The following is a 14027-nucleotide window of genomic DNA, read 5'->3' on the forward strand; positions in this document are numbered from 1 at the left end:
TATTTGATTAAATAGGCTATATAATTTTTCGGTGAGTATATATAGCGCAGCTCACCCACCATAGTAAATGATAATAAACGTCCCGTGGTTTAAAAGAGAAGATTATCAATCCGTGCTTCTGTTAACGTTATGTTGGTTGCAAAAAGAAATACTACCGAAATTGGACGATATTACGGACAGCACCACAGAATAGCGGTAATATTGATTTATTTCTGTAATCATGGAGTTACTTTTGCAATACGGTGTTAAATATATAAAAACTGGGGGAACATATAACAATGATAATAATAATAATTGTTATTGTTATTATTATTATTATTATTATTATATAGTTTTATTTAACTATCTCATCAATTCGCCGATTAATAGTTTCCATAAACAGCGTCGAGTAACCGGAAGTGACGCTATTCTCGGGCGCCATATGTGTTTTACAAGAAAAAAAGAGGGAACAAAAATACACATAGTCCCAATTTATCTTTAATTAAAATGAATAGCCGTCTTCTGGAGATTAGAGAGAGGCAGAAATTGAGACGGCAACTTCTAGCACAGCAGGTAATGCACTGAAACGTGCGTATTGAATTTTATGAATTGTATTATTCAGTATGTGTGAGCTCTCTGGGTTAGATGTCAGTAGCATTAGCACGTTTAGTCACTACTGCCAGCGAAACAGTAAACGCAGCTCCCATTACTCATACTGTTCACTTGTAGTGAGTACACAGCCTTAAATTATCCCGTGGGAACGTGTGCGTTTGTGTTACTGCCTGTACAGCTAGCTAAACGTGCATGCTATGTTTGTAGCCGGCGAGAGAATTTAATGTTTTGCAGCATGGAGATGGGTATGTTTAATTGTTTTGAGAACTCGCGCTGGATTAACCGACATTATTTATCCTTTAAAACACATGTGTGAAGGTATAATCACGGGGTTTCTTGTTCTCGGCAGTTGGGAGCTGAGAATCCGGACAGTATCGGCGCTGTACTTAATAGCAAAGATGAACAAAAAGAGATCGAGGAAACCAGGGAGACCTGCAGGTTTGTGTTTATATTATTATTTTTATATAGTCTTACAGCTATTGTTCGGGTAGAGGGTGAACGGTGACATTTTGCATCCTTTGCATGTATTATCTGTTCTTCGTAATTGCATCACATTTATGTCTATTCCCTATTAATCATTAATTATAATACTACGCCTGAATTTCCGAAGACAGGCTTGAGGCTTAGTTTTCGTGGAGTTAAAGTTGGTCCCACGGTGACGTTTTTCACTTTGCTGTGGCAGGAAGTTTCACAGGACGGTACAGCAAAACCCCTCGTATTATTCAGTTATATGTTCTTATAATAATCCGTTTTCCTCAAAAGGAACTGTAAATGCACAATCAACTACTAATCAACTAACCTGTAAAAATGAATCGTTCCATCCAAGGGCTTCATTTGATGCATCAGCTGTGAGTGGCAAGCGAAAATGTCAAGCAGAAGGAGAGGACACAGAGGAAGACTTAGAGGAACAGAAGGTATAGCTGTCAGGATGCTTCCCCCCCCCCCAAGACTGTACATTAAAATAGTTGGAAATGTTGAATTATGCACAATCATTGATTCATTATTTATTTATTTAACAGGATGAAGTGGAACAGCAGCAGACGGATGAGAGTGCGCCATATGAAGAAGTTTACAAAGATTCCAGTACGTTCCTTAAGGTGAGTTTGCATGGCTCAGACATGGCGAATGGGTGTTTTCAGGCACTGAGAAGTGTGACCACATCACGCCATTACTCACATCCCTCCCATGGTGAATGGGTCTTTTCAGGCACTGAGAAGCATGACCACATCATGTCAGTACTCACATCCCTCCTATGGGGAATGGGTCTTTTCAGGCACTGAGAAGTATGACCACATCACGTCAGTACTCACATCCCTCCCATGGTGAATGGGTCTTTTCAGGCACTGAGAAGCATGACCACATCATGTCAGTACTCACATCCCTCCTATGGGGAATGGGTCTTTTCAGGCACTGAGAAGTATGACCACATCACGTCAGTACTCACATCCCTCCCATGGTGAATGGGTCTTTTCAGGCACTGAGAAGCGTGACCACATCACCCCAGTACTCGCATCCCTCCCATGGCTTCATTTACAGTTTAGGATAGATTACAAGGTACTCCTGTTTACCTTTATAGCTATAAGAAGACTTGCTCCTACCTACCTTACTGACCTGAGTACTCCTTACGCCCCAGCTACGTCTCTCAGAGGGGTATTTCACGAAGCAAGAATTCTCGATTAGCCAGATAACTTGTTGGATTTAAGGTAGTCTGAGGTACATTTAACTGGACGAAGACCTTAAATCCAACAAGTTATCTGGCTAAGCAAGGAATCCTGCTTCGTGAAATACCCCTCCAGGTCTGCTGATCTGTTTTTGTTGACTGCCAGAAAGTTTAGGCCCTAAACTGTGTAATAAGAACATAAGAAATTTACAAATGAGAGGAGGCCATTCGGCCCATCAAGCTCGTTTGGGGAGAACTTAACTAATAGCTGAGAGTTGTTAAAATCTTATCTTGCTCTGATTTAAAGGAACCCAGGGTTTTAGCTTGCACTACACTAACAGCAAGAATAATCCATACTCTAACTACACGCTGTGTAAAGAAGTGCTTTCTCAAATCCTTTTTAAAATGTTCTCCTGGAATGGCTTACTCCGAAATGTTAGAATGGCACCTTCACTGCCTGTTTTCAAATCTCATCTAAAAACACACATTTATTCCTTAGCTTCTAATTCAGTTTGAGAGTTGTTTGTTTACCAATTGTCACTGATTTTAAGTCTTATTGTTTTTGTTCATTCAGTTGTTTTAAGTTCCTCTTGTTACACTGTTTTGTCATTCTGTGTTGTTTTTAATGGTACATCGTCTGTACGGCACTTTGGGTTCAACTCCTGTTGTTTAAAAGTGCTTTTTAAATAAACATGGCTCGACTCGACGCCTCATCAGTCATGCTACAACGACACTAATGCTGTGCAAATCTTTGTTCCAGGGAACCCAAAGCTTGAATCCACACAATGATTACTGTCAGCATTTTGTGGATACTGGTCACAGGCCACAGAACTTCATACGAGATGTCGGTATGTGAAATGCTAGCTTTGTCTGACCCAGTTTCTTTCTAGAAAAATGCTGTTTCTACTTGTTTATATGCATGGATGCATTCTATGTATTTATTCTATATGTTTATTCAGCAAGAGGAGAGCTTGTGTAGAGTTTGTTGTAACAACCAATGCAATTTTCTTAATCTTTTCTTCCTCCTGTAGGTCTTGCTGATCGCTTTGAAGAATATCCGAAACTCAGAGAGTTGATAAGACTGAAAGACGAACTGATTTCCACTACAAATACTCCACCCATGTAAGCCAGAAATCATTTAGTGCTCACAGGCCTCCTAATTACACCTTCATAACACCTAAGAAGGTTGAGCCTTTCTTTGCGTTTTCAATGTAAACAAAAGCTACCACTTAGGAATCATTACTCTCTCTCTGTTTTAATTAAACTATAGTGATTATTTTTTAATTTAAAATTAAATCATATTGATCTTACATAAATTTCTGCTAGTGCTAGCAGTGTGGAAATCACCCCAGGTGATATTGTGTTATATGTGTTTCAGGTATCTACAAGCAGATTTAGAACATTTTGACTTGCGAGAACTGAAGTGTAAGTTTGATGTGATCCTGCTTGAGCCGCCCCTGGAGGAGTACTACCGAGAGTCGGGAATCATTGCCAACGAGAAGTTCTGGACCTGGGATGATGTGAGTAGTGGACTTTTTTTTCCAATGAATTAACCCTTTCAAACCGTAGCTGTCGCCTCCGACAGGTTTTTTCAATGTCATTGTTGAATTGCCATAACTCTTGAACCGTTTGCGCAATAGAAAAAAATCCAACGGTTTCTGAAAGCAGAGAAGCGGCGCTTTTAGTGATATTACTGTCATTACGGTAGTCCACCGCACGGCTTCACTGCAGCCCCGGGAATCTGAATGTTGGTTGGTAGTGAGTGAGTGAGACGGAGCTCTGCAGAATAGTGATTTTATCGGACATTTTAGGTGAAAGAATGGGACAAAGGCACATACTCACAGCAGGTTTTATGACACTTTTACAGCTAAAACAACCAAATATGTCCAGGCGACCTGTTTTGAATTATAGGGTTTAAAGGGTTAACAAGAGAGTCATTCTTAAAAGTTGGCCTGTACTACTGGTTTAGTTGATCTTCGGCCTGCGGCCATTAGATTTGGCTGAGCCCTATTTGTGGGTGTCGGCTAGTAGCAGTGGTCTGCCACAGGTCGATATTTATTTAGCTGGGGGGGGGGGGGGGTCCCAGACTTTCACAACCTTTTTGGAGACAAATTTATAATGAGGCACGCCAATGTGAGTTGATCTGTATGTCTGTCTGTCGGTTGGTCTCCTGCCATCATCGTTTATTACGTGAAACACCAGGAGGGAGCAAGAATTGGTTTGAGGGGTTTGGTACTGAGAACCGGTTTCAAATTAGAAACAATTCTACATTTTTAAGAACCAGCAATTTCAGACATTTGAATTATGGTTCCACTTGTTGATTCCTACACATGCACTTTTAATCAACCATGTAAGGGTTAATGCACGACAGCTTCACTTACACATTTGTACTTGAAATTATTTTCACGTGCACGAACTGAAAACACATTTATTAGTAGAACTACTATTTAGTCTTGGGAGGTAAAATGGCACTAAAGCATACTGCAACATTTCCTTTTAGCAAAACTGTATTTCAAGATACAGAAATAGCAGTGCTTTTTAAAATAGAGTTAAAATATCGTACACCTCAATGTAATGTCTGGATGGTATCAAAAATTAGATACTGTTACTATTAATATTTTGGATATATATGTCCCAAGTCACCATCTTTTATTCGAAAGTACTGTGTTACTAAGACCACGAACCAGTTGTTAGTTTGGAAATTGCCTGCTGATTAACTCAAAGGCCAGTCTTTGTATACAAATATATCAGCCAAATACGCAATAGCCATGGTTTAAGTGGGTACCATGCATTTTTTTTTAGCAGGCTGCACAGGAAAAGTGTATATATATTAATTTGGCCATTGATTCATTAATTTAGTTTTAGGAAGACGCTTTAAAAAAAATAAATGCAATAAATAGGAACCGAATTCGATGCACAGAATCGGAATCAGATTTGGAATCGATAAAATCTCAACAGTACCCAATCCTCTGTGTGTGTGTGTGTGTGTGTGTGTGTGTGTGTGTGTGTGTGTGTGTGTGTGAAAGAGTGTGAGTGAGAGAGAGAGTGAGTGTGAGTGAGTAGAGTAGAGTAGAGTGCTAACACGAGGCAGTTGTCATCTTAACAATGTGTGTTGGGGATGATTCTGTGCATGATGTCATCTATCTGGTCCAAAACTGCTCTTGTTTGGTCCTTTGGTGATAATGAGATGATCTATAGTGTTTGTTTAAAAAAACAAATTAATTAATAATAAAAATTAAAAAGAGCACGACTTCACTCTGTGACTTTTAAAATAAAACATCACATTGTAATTTCTGTAAGTCGTATGTTTATTAACAAAGCATTTATCAGTCATGCAATTAAGATGGAGAAAATATGAATGTGATGCGTTGCATGTTGATTTAAGTGGTGCGCCTACAATTTTTGGGAAGGAGCACCAGGGCTGTGGTGGAAAAAGTTAGTCTGGAGTCCTGGCCTGTGTTTTTTGAGTTTTTACCAAAGGAATGCTGTTTCCCTTGTGAGAGTGACACTTTCTTGTGTCTTGACAGATAATGAAACTGGAAATTGAGGAGATATCTGCCTTGAGGTCCTTTGTCTTTCTTTGGTGCGGGTCTGGTGAAGGTCTGGACCTCGGAAGGATGGTGAGTAAAGATCCGAAGTTGGGGTCTCTGCGGCAGTTTTAATTTCTGGGTTATGCTGTTCACGAAGTCTGTGATACAGTGCTGCACAAATATTCAATAAACCTCAGAATGAAGATGTTTGAAAAGAACACACGTTCCAGATATCTCTAATGGTTACTTGGACACTTGCACATAAGGGTGTGGTGCAGAACCTTTCCATTTTAAGCTTGTGTTCTTAACGTACAGTGGAAATAGCAACAGTTGGTGGCACGCTGATTTAATACGAGAGACTAAAGTTGTCAGAGGGAGGGATTGCTGTCGACAGGCAAAACAGTCAGAGGTTGTGTGCGTTGTGAAATACGCAGAAAATAAACTACCATCATGCAACAGCATGACGTGTGAAGGGGAAGTTGAAACGGAAGTATCCCACCGTGGCAGAGAATTCTATGGGCTCACTTACCTTGGCTAGTTTATTATTAACTTTATATTGCAGTATATGTGTTTAGTAAATGCTGTTATCCAGAGTAACGTACTTTAATGAGAAAGCAAGTTAAGGGTAGTACTTAAGGACCCAGCTGTGAAATCACTCTGCCAACCCTGCAATTCGTGACCCTCCGATTACAGGCGCGGCGTAGTAACCTACCGAGCGAAACACATTACTCTCCAGAAAGTAATAATATTTTAAAATCAAATTCGAGTTGAAAAATTGAATATTGGAATACTGGAATAGTTTCAGGCCTACTGTAGCATCGGTTAATTTTTTTCTGAAGGTCCTTTGGGAATCTTAAGCTTTGAAGGTCCTTTGGTATGTGTTTAATGAAAATGTCTAACTGGAGAAACCTTTCTCTGTGATTCACCCCTTAACTAGTCTCAGACAGGGCTTGCTTGGAATGTTTTTAATAATTACATCATTATCTGGCATTAGCTTAGACGGCTCTGGAGGGGTCCTCGTGTCTGACACCATGCTACCATCGCAACGCTAAGCCCAGCTTGGTTTTTTATTTCTATAAATGAAACCACAGCTGTCTTTGTCATTTTTGGGAGCGCCCACATAACAGCTTGGACTGAGATCGAGGTTTGTCAGTTTTTTTTTTTTTTCCCTCCCCCTTATAACTCTGGAGCTCAATGACTGCAACACTAGAGCTCAGAGTTTGTCCAACTGCAAACCATTTTTCCAGAGCAGTAATATTGCGGAAACGTCCGTCATATTCTGAATTAACCGTGTATCAAACTACAGTGTTGGCAGTTTCAGATTTATCAGGGGAGGGACTTTCTAAAGCCCACACATGGTGTGACCATGTGATTATCAGATTTATAAGTAATAGGGCTGGATAAAGTGTAAATTTTGCCCCTTTTTGAATTGGCTGGCTTTATAGGATGTTCAGTTTTTGGGCAGCTGCGATTTAGTCAACATAGTCGATGACATCGACGCCAAAAGTGCGTCGACATCAATATTTTTAATCGACGCATAGTTTTTTAAAATTTAATTTAATGAAGTAACCTTTATAGTTTCTAAAACACTTCGATTCCATTACAACAATTGTTTTCTTTTGTTGTCACTATGTAATTATGGGAGTAGTTCAAATTATCACTAAACAAAAAGGTGGTCTTACGCCGTGCGAAGTCTTGATGGAATTCCACAGCAGTACTAGCGCCGTGCACTGAAGAGGGGAGACAGGCGCTGTTCTGGATGACGGACCGCCAGAGTAGGCAACGCTGCCGTGTTGTCTATTCATGTTTAGTACGGGGAGTTTTTTTATATCTTATGTCCTTGTAGCTGGTAAATACACTCATTATTAAATCCATTGTCTGCCTGCTAATATGTTCTGAATGCATTTCTTATAACTTTTTTTCTTTTTATATGTCTCTACTTCTTGGCACTTATTTTGTTAGCTTGTTTTTATTCTTTTACCCCTCTGCCTTATAGCGCAGTCTGGAGTAGCGCTGGTTTCAATTCTCTGCCGTTTCATACCGCTGCGTTCATGTATGCAATAAATAAAATTCTTGAACCTTGTTACGAGTGTAAAGCCTTCGTATGAATCTGGAAGTCCTCCCCCCCCCCACCCCCCTTTCACCAGTGCCTGCGAAAATGGGGCTTCCGCAGATGTGAAGACATTTGCTGGATCAAGACCAACAAGAATAACCCGGGGAAGACGAAAACTCTGGACCCCAAAGCCGTCTTCCAAAGAACAAAGGTAGGTTCAGGAAGCAGATCAGCGCTGGCGGTCTGTTTTATCCCATTGAAAGGCCTGATTAATTCATAATCATTTCTGCCTGCCCCTCCTCCCTTTTGTGGAAACACAGTATGCATTGCCGCCCCCCCCCCTTCCCTGACTGCCCCCTACCCCAACTGCATGGTCATTGATATGCAAATGAGAGGGGGTGTCTTGGAAGTGTTTGTCCTGCGCTGGGAGCCTGAGCGATGCGACGGGCCTGAATAGCCATTCACTGGCTTCCCCTTTTGTGCGGCCGCATCGCTATTGATTGGACTCAAATTACCTAACTAATTTCTTTCTAGGGGAAAAGGGCGAGACGAAAATGCATCTATTGTGCGTTTTACTAAGTATTGAGCCGAGAGCGTTTCTCGGGGTTTTGTACATTTAAAAGGCGACATAATATCCTTAAGAGAGATGCATCGACGTGCAGAGCTTGGCTCAGTCGGGGAAGGGGTGTGTGTTACTTTGTGGGTAAAAACAATTACTTTCGCTTTATTAACTTTTCCGAATAGCCATAGACGTAGAAAGCAGATGGTCGATGTTTCTGATATTTACCTAATGGTAATCTAGATGCCCACTTAACCTTTCTCTACCTCACCAACCCAGGAGCATTGCCTAATGGGAATCAAGGGCACCGTGCGGAGGAGCACGGACGGCGACTTCATCCACGCCAACGTGGACATCGACCTGATCATAACCGACGAGCCCGAGATCGGCAACATCGAGAAGCCGGTGGAGATCTTCCACATCATCGAGCACTTCTGCCTTGGACGGAGGCGGCTTCACCTGTTCGGAAGGGACAGCACGATTCGGCCAGGTGAGCCCAAATGGGTCCTGGCGCCTTTGCCTCCCGGCCGAGTGCCCCCCCCCCCGTGTCCCACGAGCTCGCTCTAGGTCAGCGCTTTCTGGGGAAACGCATCAGACACCAGCTTAGTACGTTGTCTTGGACACCATCGCTCAAACATTCTGTCTGCGTTTCCCTACTTAATTACGGTGAATTTCTGAACCGCGTGCTGAGCAACCTCTGGGGGCTCTGTCCTCCAAGGACCTTTTTCATTGTGTCCTGCCTCATTATTCCAGACGCGCAACGGCAACATCTGCAGGACAGGCAGGGCTCTCGATTGTATTGAGACGTAATTTAAACAGACATAAATGCTTCCCTCTTCCCACTGCAGTCTTTTTCCGCTTATGAATAATCGGTTTCTGTCCTTGTCTTTACCCTACCCTGAGTTTTTTTTTCTTCTTCTTCTTTTAATGATCTCAAAAGCTACGTACAAAGGAATGTTTATTTAAGCAATAGAAATGTTGATACATTTGAAAGTGTCCGATAAGCTAAATAGCGAAATGTGTAACATTCGTTTTCAGCTTTTAAGCTAAGGGTTAGCATGAGTTAATGAGAATAGTAACATCTGTAAAGCATTTTCGTTTAATTTATAGAGCAGACGCTTTTGTCCAAAGCGTACAACTGAGAAGGCGGGGTTACAGTCTCCCTGGAGCACTTGGGGGCTAAGGGCCTTCCTCAGGGTCCCGACGTTGAAATCACTCCGTTGACCCTGGGCTTTGAACCAGCAACCTTCTGATTATAGGCACCGCGTCACGACCCACTGAGTCATTTTCTGTCAAAATGGATATGGTTAAACTCCCTTATCATAATTTGCTTGCCTAATTATTACATATAAGACATTCCTTCTATTGCTAAAGTCATCTTTATGTTCTTTAAGGTCTTGCTCTAAGCCCATCTTGATTAGGGTGGGGTTTGTTACATACATTTGCTCTAATGTAACACAGCTGTGGCTACTAATAGCCCAGCAACTGGTCTTTATGACGTTGTTGTAAAAATCAATGCAGACATCCTGCATACCATCCCGTTAAAGCAATGGCAATAAGATGCGTTCACGTGTAGAGTAAGTGTTCCCAAGTGATACTGCTGGTAGACCCCCCCCCTGCTCTACCGGTCTGTGAGTTTTTCGTAAGAGTAGCAAATCTCTTTGCAATCATGAAAAGGTTGGGAGCTCCTGGTGTTTACGTTCCTTCCCGAGCATGAAGTGTGCTTTATAGTCCACTAAAGGGTGCTTTATAGTGCACTAAGTGTTTCCGAGGTTTGGGGGAACTCCGACGTTGACGATAATGATGGCAGAGAGATCTTCGTGTCGTTTTTCAGGCTGGCTGACAGTGGGCCCGACGCTGACCAACAGCAACTTCAACGCGGAGGCGTACGCGGCCAATTTCAACACGCCCAACTCCCACCTGTCGGGCTGCACAGAGGAGATCGAGAGGCTCCGCCCCAAGTCGCCTCCCCCCAAGTCTAAGTCAGATCGGGGTGGCGGAGCCCCGAGAGGCGGCAGGGGAGGGCCTTCGGCGGGCCGCGGGGACCGGGGCCGCGAGCGCAACCGTCCGAATTTCCGTGGCGACCGCGGGGGATTCCGAGGCCGTGGTGGACCCCACAGGGGATTTCCCCCACGCTAGATCGGGCATGCGGCCTGTGGCAAGATAGGACCCCTATCAACAGCCCTTGATTCTGGGATTGTTTCAGAGCCCAGAACAGAGGCTGGCAGTGCTGGGGCTCCGGATCTGTGGTTCATCTGTTCTTGCCCGCACTCACTTTGATTACTGTCATTGTTTGAATAGAAAATAACATTACTCGCCTTTTGAAGAGGCGAATCGTTTACCGATCGGGCCACTATCCAGCCTAGCAGCTGTCTTCTGCCCGCAGAATCACATGATGTTATCGTTACGTTCAATGAAGACTTTAATGAAAGTGAGTGCCGAGGCGTATTAAGGTTACCGCGCACTGCCGGGTCAGGTGTGAGATGCCGGAGATTACCGTTGGCGGCTCGAGTGCCACCTGTGTGCCTGAACGCTGAAACATGAAGCCACTGGATGGCCTGCGAATTTGTTCAGATATTTCCATCATCCTGGAAATGGACTGATTGTTTTTAAATATGTTTTATACTTAAGTATGAATTGCTTTTATTTTTGTCACGTTCGCGGGCCTTTGTACGAAGCCTCTGAATCATAAGAAATGTGAGAAGTTGACTTAATAAACGGCTGAACTTTTCATCCAGTACTCCTATCTATTTCTGCTTTATTTTTTCTCTCTATTTTGCTCCCTAATTATGTGTAGATTTGAATGATTAGGATTTCAGTTAAATGTTTAATGTTTGTTTCTCAGTAGGCCAGAGTATTTGTATCTTTAATGTCAAAGTAGAATACTTCTCAGCCAAATTTATTTATTTTCCTTTTGTTTTTTTTGTTTTTTTGTCCAATCTCCAAACAAAAGCCAATACTTTGAACCCAGCTTCCCCAAACCTTTTCTTCAGTTCCCTAAATGGTAACCTTAGACAGCATCACCTGATACACACAGATTTGCAGATCTAAATATTTTCTGCATAGCCCTAAGCACACCTGTCATCATAAAATACCATTATCCTCAGGCTGTCATTCAGACAACAGTGCCACTCAAAACAACATAATGAGCACACAGATGTTATGGTTTAAGCACTAACAAGCTTAGTAGTTAATACATTGTTCTAAACGTGCAAGCAACCAATGAGAAAATAGTAATGCTGTTTGGATATATGCATTCAGGTATATGCTCTCTCGTAATGGAGATCAGCAATTGCTTAAGGAATCTAGGAAGAGGCAGAGAGAGATGTGGTGAGGAGGTGGAGCGGAGAATGTCAATGAGGACAAAGTACAAGACACTGTGTCACAGGCGAGATTGGAGCATGATTATCAAACACGGCTCTGGGAGCAATATCACGCTCTGGGTAGCCGTCAGCCACCATAAAGTCCCCCACCACCAGGCTGGACAGTTAACAGAGCACATCTGCACGTGTTCCTCAGTGGTCATCGAGATGCTGTGATGGAACAAGAACATCAACGGCACCGCCAGCCAGCGCATTCTTACGTTATAGTCCGGAATGATGATGTCAGTTTTTATCGCAAAGTCTGTGTATGATTCAACAAGAATACAAGACTCACAAATCTCTTCCTTCGGTCTTATTCCCCATTTCTCAATCCTGTGGAACAATTTTTTCCAGGCATAGCAGTGGAAAGCATATGACAGACATCAATTTGACTGGTAAATTCTTTCTCCATGCTTCTCCGGTTTATTTAGCAGATGATTTTCCTCCAAAGTGACATACATTTCACAGATCAGGTTCAGACTGTATCCCTGCTCAAGGGGCCCGGCGGTGACAACACTTGGCCATACATGGGATTTGAACTGATGACCTTCCGGATTAACACTCAGAGCTGCACACTGCTTGAGGTGACATAGTTGTAGACTCCTTCCCACGGTGAATGTGTCACTGCAGGAAATATTTCCCATAGTTTTCTGCCGGGGGGGATTGCACGTGATGCTGATGAAACACTCTGGCTTGATCTATAGCCCAACAACAGGATGCAGAAAAAAATCTGCTGTATTTTTTATTCCATTTGCTATGATGACTATTTTCTTTCTGTAAACCTCACCACTATAAAGTATTTCATATTTAATTCTGTTCAGATTATTCTTGGACAGTACAGTGCTCTATTCCAAAAAAAAAAAAACTTGCATCTATTGAATGAATTGTTTCTTCTACGTTTATGGCTTACATACACATTTTTCAATTCACTAGTGTGAAGTTGATAAAAGTAGGGTCTATATATTTGATGAATCTGTATGTGCTTTGGCAGCAAAGATTTAATTGTAAACAAAGTTCCCATGTTTTTGAGTCAATTCTTGGGTTTTGCCCGGCAATGCGTTTTGGAGATTATAGTTAAAGCTTTTAGTTTTTATGTTTGGGGTTTTGGAAAGAAAAACATTGGTGGTTCCAGAAAATGTATCTTTGCAGTTGTGAAAATCTGTAATCAAGCATTTGATTGATGTGTTTCTATGGCAATTACTGAACCATTTCGCAAACCGCAGTGTATGTTCGAATCGTAGTCACTAAGGAACGGCAATGGATCGTGAAAGCGCTTTCGTGTAATACAACACTGACATCTAGTGGTAGAAATACAAGTCTGTCCTGCCCATTTTTGCACTTCCCAAGATATTCATTGTTTAAGCTTCAAAATAAATGTTTCTACTTTCGTTTTATAAAATGTGAGATTAGTCAAAAATCTTTGAATGACGAGTATATAATAACCAGAACTAATGAACTGAAATGTAGTTCTGCTTAATGATTACATTAATTTTAATTTATTGTATTTTATACGGTAATACTGAGTACGTAGTATAGCTGGTATTTGCAATTGATTACAGTCACGCTAACATTATGCAGTGGAAATAAAAGGTGCAGGTTACAATCATTTTTCAAAAATGTTTTATCCTTAAATGGTTTCTGACGGAAGGGATTCGTTTGACTTTTACTTGGCGTGTTATTCCTGGTTAATCAATCACATTGAGTTGAATGTTTCTACAGAAAATACCGATGCAGTGATATCACTAATTTGGTTTGACAGCTATTTCACAGTACGTGTGGATTTTATATTTATATTCAGATGTATTAAGCGGGGTTTCAGGTGGACTGGCATTGAAAATCCCACCGACTGCAATTTATTTGAAGTGTTCGTTCTTACCGACTTTTTTTTTTTGTTACAGATGAAACCTATTTAAATTTAAAGTTTATTTTGCACCATAGTTTTACCAATATGTCATCCTTTTTTCCAGGAGAAAAGCCCAATAAGAATACGACCTATAACGTTGCTTCCCATTCAGTTTCCAATTATTGTTGTTACATGCCTTCTAACACGACTGTGATGGTTGACTTAAGTTCTCAAGGACTGGGGGGGGAGACAACGAAACAACAAAACGTCGCAATGTGTTAAATTCAACGTGTGTTTGACAAACGCTCGCTTGATAGAAAATCGTTGAAAACAAAGTAAGTTTGCGTGTGAACTGGTGCCCGGCCCCTTGGCTCATAAGAATAATCCGTACCCATAATAGATTTTCCACATTCCGTGGCTTCAGATATT

The 14027-nt window shown here is 41.6% G+C and overlaps 1 protein-coding gene across 1 annotated transcript; it reads left to right on the forward strand.

Moving 5' to 3' along the window:
* Positions 1 to 391: 391 nt before the first annotated feature.
* Positions 392 to 11124, forward strand: mettl14 (methyltransferase 14, N6-adenosine-methyltransferase non-catalytic subunit). The gene is made up of 11 exons (XM_023799518.2): positions 392 to 552; positions 941 to 1029; positions 1418 to 1505; positions 1611 to 1688; positions 3012 to 3099; positions 3283 to 3373; positions 3630 to 3771; positions 5779 to 5871; positions 7929 to 8045; positions 8673 to 8883; positions 10228 to 11124. Exons 1-11 carry the CDS (start codon positions 487 to 489, stop codon positions 10530 to 10532), a joined length of 1368 nt encoding a protein of 455 aa, XP_023655286.1. The 5' UTR covers positions 392 to 486; the 3' UTR covers positions 10533 to 11124.
* Positions 11125 to 14027: the final 2903 nt, after the last annotated feature.

The sequence above is a fragment of the Paramormyrops kingsleyae genome, chromosome 25 (genome assembly GCF_048594095.1).
Source record: "Paramormyrops kingsleyae isolate MSU_618 chromosome 25, PKINGS_0.4, whole genome shotgun sequence".
Classification (NCBI taxonomy): domain Eukaryota; kingdom Metazoa; phylum Chordata; class Actinopteri; order Osteoglossiformes; family Mormyridae; genus Paramormyrops; species Paramormyrops kingsleyae.

What these genes read in the sequence shown, in the direction of transcription:
- mettl14 (XM_023799518.2), top strand. Translation starts at nt 487, where the DNA reads ATGAATAGCCGTCTTCTGGAGATTAGAGAGAGGCAGAAATTGAGACGG. An exon ending in GAAACCAGGGAGACCTGCAG is followed by an intron (nt 1,030 to 1,417) that starts GTTTGTGTTTAT and finishes GTTCCATCCAAG; the next exon opens with GGCTTCATTTGATGCATCAG. An exon ending in GAACTTCATACGAGATGTCG is followed by an intron (nt 3,100 to 3,282) that starts GTATGTGAAATG and finishes TTCCTCCTGTAG; the next exon opens with GTCTTGCTGATCGCTTTGAA.